The 10832-nt window shown below is 43.7% G+C and overlaps 1 protein-coding gene across 2 annotated transcripts; it reads right to left on the bottom strand.

Annotated features, from left to right (window-relative positions):
- Positions 1-508: 508 nt before the first annotated feature.
- Positions 509-10282, bottom strand: GAR1 (GAR1 ribonucleoprotein). 2 transcript variants are annotated; one of them, XM_005287918.4, is made up of 7 exons: positions 10145-10282; positions 7650-7906; positions 7412-7566; positions 3785-3844; positions 2981-3104; positions 1991-2065; positions 509-1637 (listed from the first exon to the last, which is right to left on the bottom strand). In XM_005287918.4, exons 2-7 carry the CDS (start codon positions 7897-7899, stop codon positions 1624-1626), a joined length of 678 nt encoding a protein of 225 aa, XP_005287975.2. In that variant the 5' UTR covers positions 7900-7906; positions 10145-10282; the 3' UTR covers positions 509-1623. The 2 variants fall into 2 exon arrangements, with proteins under 2 accessions (XP_005287975.2, XP_065452281.1); XM_065596209.1 differs by having other exon boundaries at positions 10149-10259.
- Positions 10283-10832: the final 550 nt, after the last annotated feature.

Here is a 10832-nt window from a genome sequence, read left to right as displayed (position 1 = left end):
TGACTGTTAATGACAACAGATAAGAAAAGAACTGAACTAGCCATGGAGACTCAATTTACTCTTAACAGAGCAACATCTAAATACATTTAAAATCTCGGTTTAAGTGACTAGTTTAAGGTTAAATAGCAAATCTGTAGTAAAACCAGGAAGAAAATTTCTATCTCCTGAACCCAAGAGTACCTGTGCTTGAACAAGTAGACACAGTTTCCTCCCATAAAACACAAGTACCAGAATTTTAATTTATACTCTCACATCTGTCTGTACCCATCTATTATACTTAGATTGTAAGCTTCTTGGGGCAGGAACTGTTTTTTTGTTCTGTGATTGTACGGTGCATAGTACAGTGAACTCCAGGTCCATGCCTAAAGCGTCTAAGGGCTATGGTAATACAAATAATAATTCACCAAGTATGGCGAGGATTACAAAATAAATATTTTAGCAATGGTGAACATGTTAAAAGTGATATATTCACAATAAAATGAGTTTAATATTAATGAGAATATAAAGGTAAGTTCCACTCAAGTTTATTTTCTTCCATATTCAGAATATTACCAAAACATATTCCCAGTTTATTTTGTACACCTCTAATAAAATATCCCAGTATATGGTATAAATGATATTACCAGCAGCTTCCCCTGCTCATTGATAAGAAGATTTTATAAAAATCTTCTTTCATGTTTGCCTGCAGAGTACAGATTGTCCCCCCACCCAAATTCTGAAGAGCCACAGTAGTTATTAGCATTCCACCCATACCACAATGCACCTCATTGGACAAGCCTGCCAAAACCCAGATCCATAGGACAAACACATGCCAGCAGTTTGTGGAATCCTTTCTGCAATGCTTGTCTTACAGCACACCTGTAAGGGACTAACACTCCACACCATTTCACTATTCCGTGTAATCTGGAACAAAGACTGAGGTGGCCTATAGAAATACATGGTATTAACAACCTGGACTTTCCCAAAAGTTACAGGCCCATTTTTAGTTTTATGGAAGATTTATTCAGGAAAGTGTATTAAGCATTCTTTACTATCCTCCTTTTCTGGCATGGTGCATTTTATACAAATTTTCTATTTTTTAAAAGACAAACGTTGAAATATTTGGTTTTTAGACTTTGTTAGTCATTGAAAATATTCCAAAATAGTAAACGAGAAAAAATTAAGCACGGTATGTGCAACATACAGAGCACAACAAATGCATCAATAAAAAGACAGGGAGAACAAGACATCAGTCAGGTGTAACACAGATTCATATCTGTGCCCTTAGAGAATCTGCAGCTTTTTTTTTTTTTTTCACTTCTTCAGTGGATCATTTACTTTCAACTTCAACATGAAGTCAAGCATTCACTAAAATAGACTGTCAGAAATGAAGAATCTAAAAACATAAAATTTAAAGTCTGCTTCGATAATTAAAAAAGTTCAAGTATATTTCAAGTGAAGAATAAAGAGCTGCCTCCAATTCTTCATGGGTGACCACATCCTCTTCATGTGTTGATAAGTATCCATTAGTTGTAACAATTAATGTTGGCAATACATTTTGTTACTTTGATTGCTTTAAAAACAATTTTTTACTTTTCAGGTCCACTAGAAAATTCAGCAGTTAGATGCCAATATCTCCACTTTTTAACGTCCTCTACCTGTTTTGAAAGAGAAAAGTGTACATTAAACAATTCATACCTTGAAGCAAATGTCTGAAGTGCACAAATATTGCACAAATTATTACACTGAGAAGCCAGCCATATGCCCCATTTTTGCTCAAGTTAGTTTTGGTCTTACACAGAAACACAGAAAACTGAATTTGGACTAGACAATCTGTTGTGAAGTGCAGAAACTACCATACAGGTAATTTTTTGCATAAAACTAGTAGAAATTTGTGCTTCTTTACAAGACTGATGGCAGAAAAATTAAAGTGAATCAAGTATTCAATAACTGTTTTACATGTCCTGAAATTCTCTTTTAAAAACACCCTGAATTTAAACAGTACTCTTACCCCTGAAACCACGGCCACCACCTCCACCTCTTCCTCCTCTGAAGCCTCCACCACCTCTTCCTCCTCTGAAGCCACCTGCAAAAAGGCAAGGAAATAAGTTTTCAGAAGTTAATTCGCAAGTCTGTTCTGTACTAAGAATGTACCAAGTTACTGCGCAAACATCCTCTGTATGAGAAAATTAAACAAAAATAACTGTTAAGACAAGCAAGGTTTAGTGTTGACCACAGTCCCCTTCTCCATGAGCCACCGCAACTCCTGTCCCAAAATACCAGAAGGCATTTCAAAATACCAGAAGGCATATCAAAAACAAGACGTATTTGGAATTTCTATACCAAGCCATTTTGGACATATAGAGAGCCAAAATATGCTAGTTTTTAAGTAAACAGGTAAAGTTTTCAAGACACCATAACTTTGAAACTGATGTTTCATATGAAACTTCTCAGAAATTATCTACCCTTGGAGGAGATGCAAAATAAAGTTGTAGAGCAAATTTTTCTTTTTGGGAAGTTAGGTGTTTGTGTGTACAGATGCATGTCAGAGAAAAATCAGTCTTTTAAGCAGAGATCTACCTCTGACCTTATTTGTGGAGCAGCTACCACAATGAAGTTAAATGTAATAAAAGATGGAAGAGATCTAGTAGGTCATCCAAGCCCACACCCCAAAGCAGTTTACCATACACTATTTTTAAGTATTTTGTCCAACCTAGATTTTAAATGTGTTGTGAAATTGGGCTTTTGCCATTAACTTTGGGAGTATATTCCATCATCTAATAGATTTTACCACTGGAAAACTATCGCTGGTATTCACCAAGTTTTCTTTTTCGTAATCTCGTGCCTTTGTTTCTCCATTAAGTCATACTTCACGAGCTTTCACTATGGTCTCAAAGACATGTATTTCTTTAAAAATATACTAATGAAATGAGTGCTTGCTTGGCTGTATGTTTTAATAAAAAAATTGTCATAATTTTTTTTTTTTTAAATAGACACTTACCTCCACCTCTACCTCCTCCTCTTCCACGTCCTCCTCTACCACCTCCTCTTGGAGCACCTTTCTCACCCGGAGGCCTAGGCAAAAACCTTTGCAACGGCAATAGCTTTGCTGGGTCAATATAAAACTGCAGGAGAAAAGCACTGTTAGGCTTCAGGAACAGCATAACATGAGTGCAATATTTGCCACCTTCCTCCCTCTCTTCTATACATGCAAAATTTGGGCTTATTTTTTCTTTATGTCATCAGCATTTTTAAAGTCTTCTTTGCAAAGAGCGACATCAAACATCCAAAACTTTTAAAAATGTAGTTTGTGTCAAGATCATAAAATTATTTCTGTAACAAGATTAAGATTTGTGGTTAAAAGAATAGATTTTGCAAAGGCACCAATTTTTTTTAAAAAAGAGGTAGCTAAAAAAAGTGTATGTGAGAGCAGATAGTTAAATGGCTTATGAGAATTTTGTGTTCATTTACGTTTCCTATCAGTGTTAACAGAGAACTACTAACTAGAGAAATAAACAGATTAAAGATTTTTGGTTAGAGTGTCATGTAAAAAAGAGAGTAAGTTCCTTATGAGACTAAATGTATATTAAACCAATGCACAACACAAAAATAGTTGTTTACTGCATAAGGTCCCAATTAAACATGCACTCTAATGTTTTTCACTTCAATTATGAATGTATTTTTAGATTATGTGGTGATAGAAAATTCAGATTATATAAAGGTTTATTTGGAAATTCTTCATAAGGTTATATTTTCTTCTCTCACTGAACATATCAGAATAATTTTATGCAATTAAGATACCCACCTTTTGTAATTTTTTAAAGGAAGAGGCCTTCATGTTCTCTGACAGTTTAACTGAAAAATACTTTTAGTTTGTTTAAGGAACATAAAAGGTAACTTAACTGCATTTATAATTCTCTGTATAAATGGACAGAGGTTGGTATTCTAAAAATGAGGTTATCAATTTAAATCACAGCCAGTGATTTTTTTCTTTACTGTTACACTCATGATTACTATAAGTGAAAGATTAGAGACATATTTCTATTCTTTTCAGTTTACTTTGTGCATTTGACAGCATTTTATGGACATGGTTAAATCTTAATACAGAAGGAAGAAACTCAGAAACACACCAATAGGGGGAAGGCTAAATGATAATAGTAAAATGTTGTTGCATAACCAAACATTTGGCAGGGGAAGAGACTAGATTTCAATGTCTCTGGCATCTTGACAATCAAAGACTGAAAAAGTAATGAGCTGCAGATTCTAGGTGGTTCATTTTTTACTTGGGAATGTATATTCTAGTAGGAGAAAACTGTTCCTGAAATTCAAGTACAATCCTGATGCAAATAGTAAGTCAGTGAGTTAAAACATTAAGGCCAATATTCTGAAAACAGAGTGCCAAAAATTAGACACTAAATAGGGACTTATAAACAGGGCCGCCGAGAGCGGGTTCGGGTCTCGGTGAAAAAAATTTTCGGCCCCCCCCAGCAAGGGTGGACCGGCTAAACAGGGCCGACCAGAGGGGGGAAAAGCCAGGGAAGCCGGGCCCCCTTCCGGACCCCAGTAATTTGTACTGACTCCCCCCCCCCCCCTCGTCAGCCCTGCGTATAAATTTAAGTATCCTGATTTTCAGATATACTGAACACTCCAGTTCCCAATAAAGTCACTAAGAACTGCTAGGAGGTCTGCATGTTTGAAAAACCAGGACACTCAGCTAGGTACCTAAATATGGACTTAGTAGCCTAACTTTAACCATCTATGGTAAGTGAAAAAAAAAGGAGGGAGAAAATTTAGCAGTAAAACTAAAAAGGACACAATCTATTAAACTTGCTTTGTAGGTTTCTGCTCGTCTTTCAACCCCCCTTTAAACTCATTATGAATATCATCAACAGTAAAGTGAAAAAAGCAGCAAAACAAAGTCATAACCCACACACAATCCAGAGTCACCACCATTTGGAATACCACATTAATGTCTAAAATGTATGCTTGCGTAGCTTATTGAACACAGTATTTTCACCTATACGTAGGTTAGTATTTGTTTAATACACTTTGAATTAATGAACAAATTAATGTATTGTTAATAATCTTTAAAGCAGATTAAACATCCAATGAGCCTTTACACACAGCTTATAAAGTAAGTAAATACCACCTTTGTAAAAAAAAAAGATATGGAGAAAATGAGAAATGAAAGTCAACTAACTTGTCCAAGGTCACACATGGTGGTAAAAAATCCTGACTTCCAAAACCCAAACTTAATCTTCAACACCACCAGTGTTTCAAGTTCAGATATTCCAGTACTAAGTGCTGGGGGAGTTTTTTGTGGGGTGAGATGGAAATGGAATTGGTTGAGTTTTTTTAAGCACTGATAATTAGGATGATTCAATCCTATTACCAATACCCAGCACAGGGGACTCCACTTACAGATGTGAACTATACAAACAAAATATATTTGCAAAAACCCCAATGCCTGCCTGTCTTGTTCTATCACTACAGTCATAAAGTTAGTCTGTTTTAAGATATTATAGATTATCTGCTGCCCACGTGGATCCACCATCTCTGCTTCTCCTGCAGCGTGCCCTTCAGTAGATCCATAAACAAGTTTTCACAGAAAGTTGAGATGACCCAGACTTATAAACAGTAGCAAAGTTTTATAAATGGAAAATGCCATCCTTGTGGTTCATAGCAAAAGGAAAAACACTAATAGGGATGTAAGGACCCTCCAAAACCAAAATCTACTCCTGAGGGCATTCTGCATCAAAAAAAATAAAAATTCTGCGCACCATATTTTAAAATTCTACATGTTTGTTTGTCAATAAATAAATGCAGAAGCTCCAACATGGCAGTGGGGAGCACAGGTCACTGGCTGCACGAAGGTGGAAGATCACCCTTCAGCCTCCCCACACACACACCCCGACACAGACTCAGCGTGAGGCTGCACCCGACCCTGACTCAGCACAAGGCCTGGGCCTGCCCCAGAAACACCCTGGGGCCCTGTCCCTCTGCACTGGGTGCACCACGTGTGGGACAGGTAGGCTCAACTAGGCAGGATCCAAGTGTGTGGGGGGCAGAGGGGGGGATCCAGGTGTGGGGTGAGAGGATTCTGTGTGGGACAATCTGGGTGCAGGCAACTAAGTGGGGGGTCTAGGTGTGGGGGGGGAATCTGGATGCACAGAGGCTCATTGGGGACGTTCCAGGTGCAGGGGCAATGGGACTCTGCAGGGGCTTCCAGGTAAAGGTTGCTGGGACTCAGTGGAGGAGTCTGGGGGGTCTTAGCGGGGGCAGAGGGGCTTGGTGGAGTGGGGGGTCTGGATGCAGCTAGTTGGTGGTCAGTGGTGTGGGGGTCTGGATGTGGGGGCTCAGGTTGGTGCAGGGGGTGGGGAATCAGGGTAGGGGTTTGAGTGCAGGGATGCCAGTGGGGGGTGATCTGGGTGCAGGAATGCGGGTCCGGAGGTCTGGGTGGAGAGGGGCTCCAGATGCAGGGGTTGAGGTTCAGGTATGGAGGGCTAGGGGGGTTCCGGCTGTACCGGGTAAGGCTTGGCAGGGTGTCTGGGTATGGGTGGATGGGGTTGGGTGGATGGGGGAGCAGCTCCCCATATAGTGACCCCTCCCCCACAGCTAAGGAGTGATGTGGGCTGGAATCAGGGGAGGATGCTGAGCTTCTTGAGGCTGGTGGAGGTTTCTGGGAGTGGGTCTGACACAGCCCCAGCCACTCCTTGCAGGGGAAGAGGAAGTCCTGTCCTCTCCTGCCCAACCGGGACTAGCAGCTGATCCCAGCTCAGGATAAGAGCCGCTGGCTGGGGTGTCCCCAGCCCCGCGGTGATTTACCGCTCTGCCAACTGCTCTGGGTGCCCAAAACATTGTATCTGCGCTGCTAGGGAGTGGTGCATGACTGCTCAGGAAGTCATTTTTCTGCGGGGAAGCAAAGCAATCTGCGGGGCACATGAATTCTGCGCACACGCAGCGGCACACAATTCCCCCAGGACAAAATAACTATCTATTTATAGTGCTTATATTAGGCACAAGTCAAGAAAAAAGAATTCAGTCTTCCAATGCCTAAAACAAAGAGGCTAAGGGCTTCTTTAACAGAAAGTTATAGCAATACAACTTAAGGCGTGAATTTAAAACAATATAATTATGGTGGTAAAACTCCTCTTGTAGAAACACTTACCCCAATAAAAGAGTTCCTCTTTTTTTTTTTTTTTTTTTTTTTTTTTTAAGTTTAAGCTTACGTCACTTTGGAAGGAGTTTAAGGTAAACCAAAAAAAAGCCACCACTGTACCAAAATAAGTGTCCACGCTATATTGGCATATCAGTTTGACTAGTAAACATTCTCGTGTACACATGCCCTATGCTATTTTGAAATGGCAGAGCAACTCTCTTCAGTTACTGGCTGTACCACAAATATCCAGAACAATCAACTTTTGAAGGATACAAAGTCTCTTAGCTGTCCAAATATTTCATCCACTTTGCCAATCTGCTCTTTATTATCCAAGTAAACTGGTGCATTGAAATAAGGCACTCTGTTTTCTTCCGTCGTGCATTTACAAACAATGTCATCTTCACAAGGATGCATGAACTCTCCCAATACTGTAGTAAGGAAAAAAAGATGTACTGAAAACTGGAACATTCATTCCAAACGAAAATGAGTACAATCTCCCGAGATAACTTACTAACTACACTTTCAGGAGGTCCTTGGTCATATCCTCTGTTGAAGCCTCCGCGTCCACCCCCTCCACGCCCAAAGCCACCTCGTCCACCTCGATTGAAGCCACCTCGTCCACCTCGATTAAAGCCACCTCCTCCACCTCGATTAAAGCCACCTCCTCCACCTCGATTAAAGCCACCTCCTCCACCTCGATTAAAGCCACCTCTGCCTCCTCCGCCACCTCCTCTGCCGCCTCCTCTGCCTCGAAAAGACATTTTCTGCCTGGTAAATGGGAAAAAGTCAGTCAATTAAAAAGAAAAGGTCAAGGGCACTTCATGACTTACTAAATTTCCAAGTTAGTTAAGACCCCAGAGTACCATACAACTTTGTTTGCCGATTCAACACGTATTTATTTGGCTCTTAACTGAAATATATGTTCATTGCTCAACTCAAGATTCCATCTAAAATTAAAGCTACCACCAAATGCATTCATAGAAGCAGAAGGGAAGGATTTTAGACTGGAACTTTTTAAACACACAGTGCTGTATGACAAACTTCTCCCCCTTATTTTTCTAGGACTGGACACTGCAACAGATTTCAGCTATGACACAAATTAATGATTGCCACAAAACAAGCACGATTTAGCATACATCTGCATTTTTTATCCCGAACGTCCCCAAAATGAATCTTATTTACTCCCAGTATTGTTGCAGGCTAAGTAAGAGTACAGAGACCAAATATTTCATCCACATTGTCAATCTAGGTAAAATCCTAGTGGAGATGAGACAGTTTGTAGTTTTCATCTGAGTAGGCAGGACGAATTAGGATATGTCTACACTGCAATAAAAGACATGCAGCAGCAAGTTTCAGAGTCCAGGTCCACTGACTCAGGCTTGGGCTGCAGGACTAACACTAGCAGTGTGGACATTTGGGCTGTGAGGTCTCAGAACTGGGCTTCAGCCCAAGCATCTATGCTGCTATTTTTAGCCCCACAAAATGAGCCCAAGGCAGTTGACCCAGGCTCTGAAACTTGCTGCCACAGGTCTTTTATTGCAGTGAAGACTTACCTTTAGGGTACATGTAAAACACCTGCGGCTGGCCCAAGTCAGCTGATTCGGGCTTGTGGGACTATAAAACTGTAGTGTAGACATTTGAGCTCAGGCTGGAGCCCAGGCTCTGAAGCCCATTGCTGCAGGGGTTTTACTTTAGTATAGCTATACCCTTAGGGTAAGTCTACACTGCTATTAGACACCCACAGCTGACCCGTGCCAGCTGATTTGGGCTCATGGGGCTCGAGCTAAGGGACTGTTTAATTGCGGTGGAGGTGTTTGGAGCTCTGAGACCCTCCCACCTCGCAGGGTCCTAGAACCCAGACTCCAGCTCAGGCCTGAATGTCCACATCATACTTAAACTGCCCCACAAGGGCCACTGACAGGTTTTTAACTGCAGTATAGACATACCCTTAGAAGGCTCAGAGATAGCGGGAGCCTAGGGTTTACCTTGACATGCTAACTCAGGGGAAAACTACAAACTGCCTCGTCTGTGCTAGGATTATAGCACAAGTTAGCTGAGAGGAGCTGAGACATCTTTCCCTGGCACAGACACAGCCCGAAGTGACTTCAGCATATTCCACACTGCAGGCTACTCACGTCAACCTGAGACCCATGGGGCTAAGGCATTATTAGTAACATAGACGATGGGTTTTACTCAGAACCCATTGGAGGTCCTCACCAGGAATATTTTTGCCCCCTCCAATACTAAAACAGACAAGATATTCTAATAAAAATTGCTTAAGGCCCCTTGAGGTGCTCGGGGCCTTAAGCAATTGCTTAGTCTGCTTATGCCTAGTGCGGGTTCTGATCAACACAACTCTTTGTCAGATGCATACGAGTCCCGGCCTACACCGCCAGCTTAGGCACAAGGCACAGCAGCACCTGGCCACACTCGGGGCCTGGCCCCAAGACTGCTGGGTTCTCTCCCTGGCTCTCCCCAACACCGGGCCAGCAATTGGGGAGCAGGGATCTGCAGCCACACCCCGCAGCAGGTAGAGAGAGAAGGCGAGCAGTTCGCACGTGGCAGCCCACCTCATAAGCATAAGCCTGGTAACGGGCCCCCCACAGCAGCACCAGGGGAAGGTGAATGGTCTCGGGGAGGGTTAATGGCAGGTAGCACCCTAAGACATGGGGCATGGGCCGGGCCGAGGGGGGACCTCATACATAGAATGGGACCCAGCCCAGAGCCGGGGGAAGGGGGGGCTCTGAGGTGCGATGGGACCCAGCCCAGAGCCGGGGGAAGGGGGGGCTCTGAGGTGCGATGGCACCCAGCCCAGAGACGGGGGAAGGGGGGGCTCTGAGGTGCGATGGGACCCAGCCCAGAGACGGGGGAGTCAGTATTTAGCTCTAAAGAGACCGTTAACACCGTTACTCAAAGGGCCGGAAGCTTCGATCCTCCGACCCCCGAGCAACGCAGGCAACTAGGAGAAAGTAGCGGCAGCCCCCAGTGCGAGCACCCCTCACTCACCCACCACAAGCACCCCACGTGGCTCCTTACACAGGCCCGGCCAGCCGGCCGCTACCGATGTCGTCAAAAAACCGCGCCCGAGCAGGGGCGCGCGCCTCGAGTCACCAGCCAATCCCAGATGCGGGCAGAGGAATCTGCCGTAAAGCAACGGCGGTTTTTCACCAACGCGGATTTGCTTTTGCGTCAGTTAACACGTTCACGACAGTTTGGGAGCCGCGGCGCAGTACTCCAGAAACGGGGGCGGGCGGAGAGCTTGCTGCGGCGACCAATGACAGAAAGCCTCCCTCCTTCCCGTCCCCGCCCCCTCCGCTGTGAGTGGCGCCCAGAGGAAGAATCTCTTCCTGTGTGGTGACACAGAGGCGGGAAGAGTAAGGAGGCGCATGCGCAGGAGTGTGGCGTTGGCGTTTCCGTCTTCCCTAAGTAATCCTAACACAGCCGCCCCCCTGACCCCGCGCGCGCTCTCAGGCCGCTGCTTGCCCCGCTCCGCGCGTGATGCCAGCAGGCCAGGCTCCCTGAGCGGGCTGGAGCTGCGCACGGGGGGGCGCGTTCAGGTGTCGCTGCTGTGCTGTGACTTGGCACTGTGCCATGCTCTAGACAGATGGGGGGCGCATGCAGAGGAGGGGGACGTGGCTAGCCTGCCTGATTTGCCACGAATCAAATGAACAGGCCCGGCCCAGCCAATGGATGG

This window comes from Chrysemys picta, chromosome 5 (assembly GCF_011386835.1).
Source record: "Chrysemys picta bellii isolate R12L10 chromosome 5, ASM1138683v2, whole genome shotgun sequence".
NCBI classification, from domain to species: Eukaryota; Metazoa; Chordata; order Testudines; family Emydidae; genus Chrysemys; species Chrysemys picta.
This window is presented reverse-complemented; position numbering and strand designations above follow the sequence as displayed.

Excerpts from the sequence above, each read along its gene's own strand:
- GAR1 (XM_005287918.4), bottom strand. The coding sequence starts at position 7,899 with ATGTCTTTTCGAGGCAGAGGAGGCGGCAGAGGAGGTGGCGGAGGAGGC. Across the intron at positions 7,567-7,649 it reads ACCTCCTGAAAGTGTAGTTA|TATTGGGAGAGTTCATGCAT; the intron begins GTAAGTTATCTC and ends TCCTTACTACAG. Across the intron at positions 2,066-2,980 it reads AGGAGGAGGTAGAGGTGGAG|GTGGCTTCAGAGGAGGAAGA; the intron begins GTAAGTGTCTAT and ends GCCTTTTTGCAG.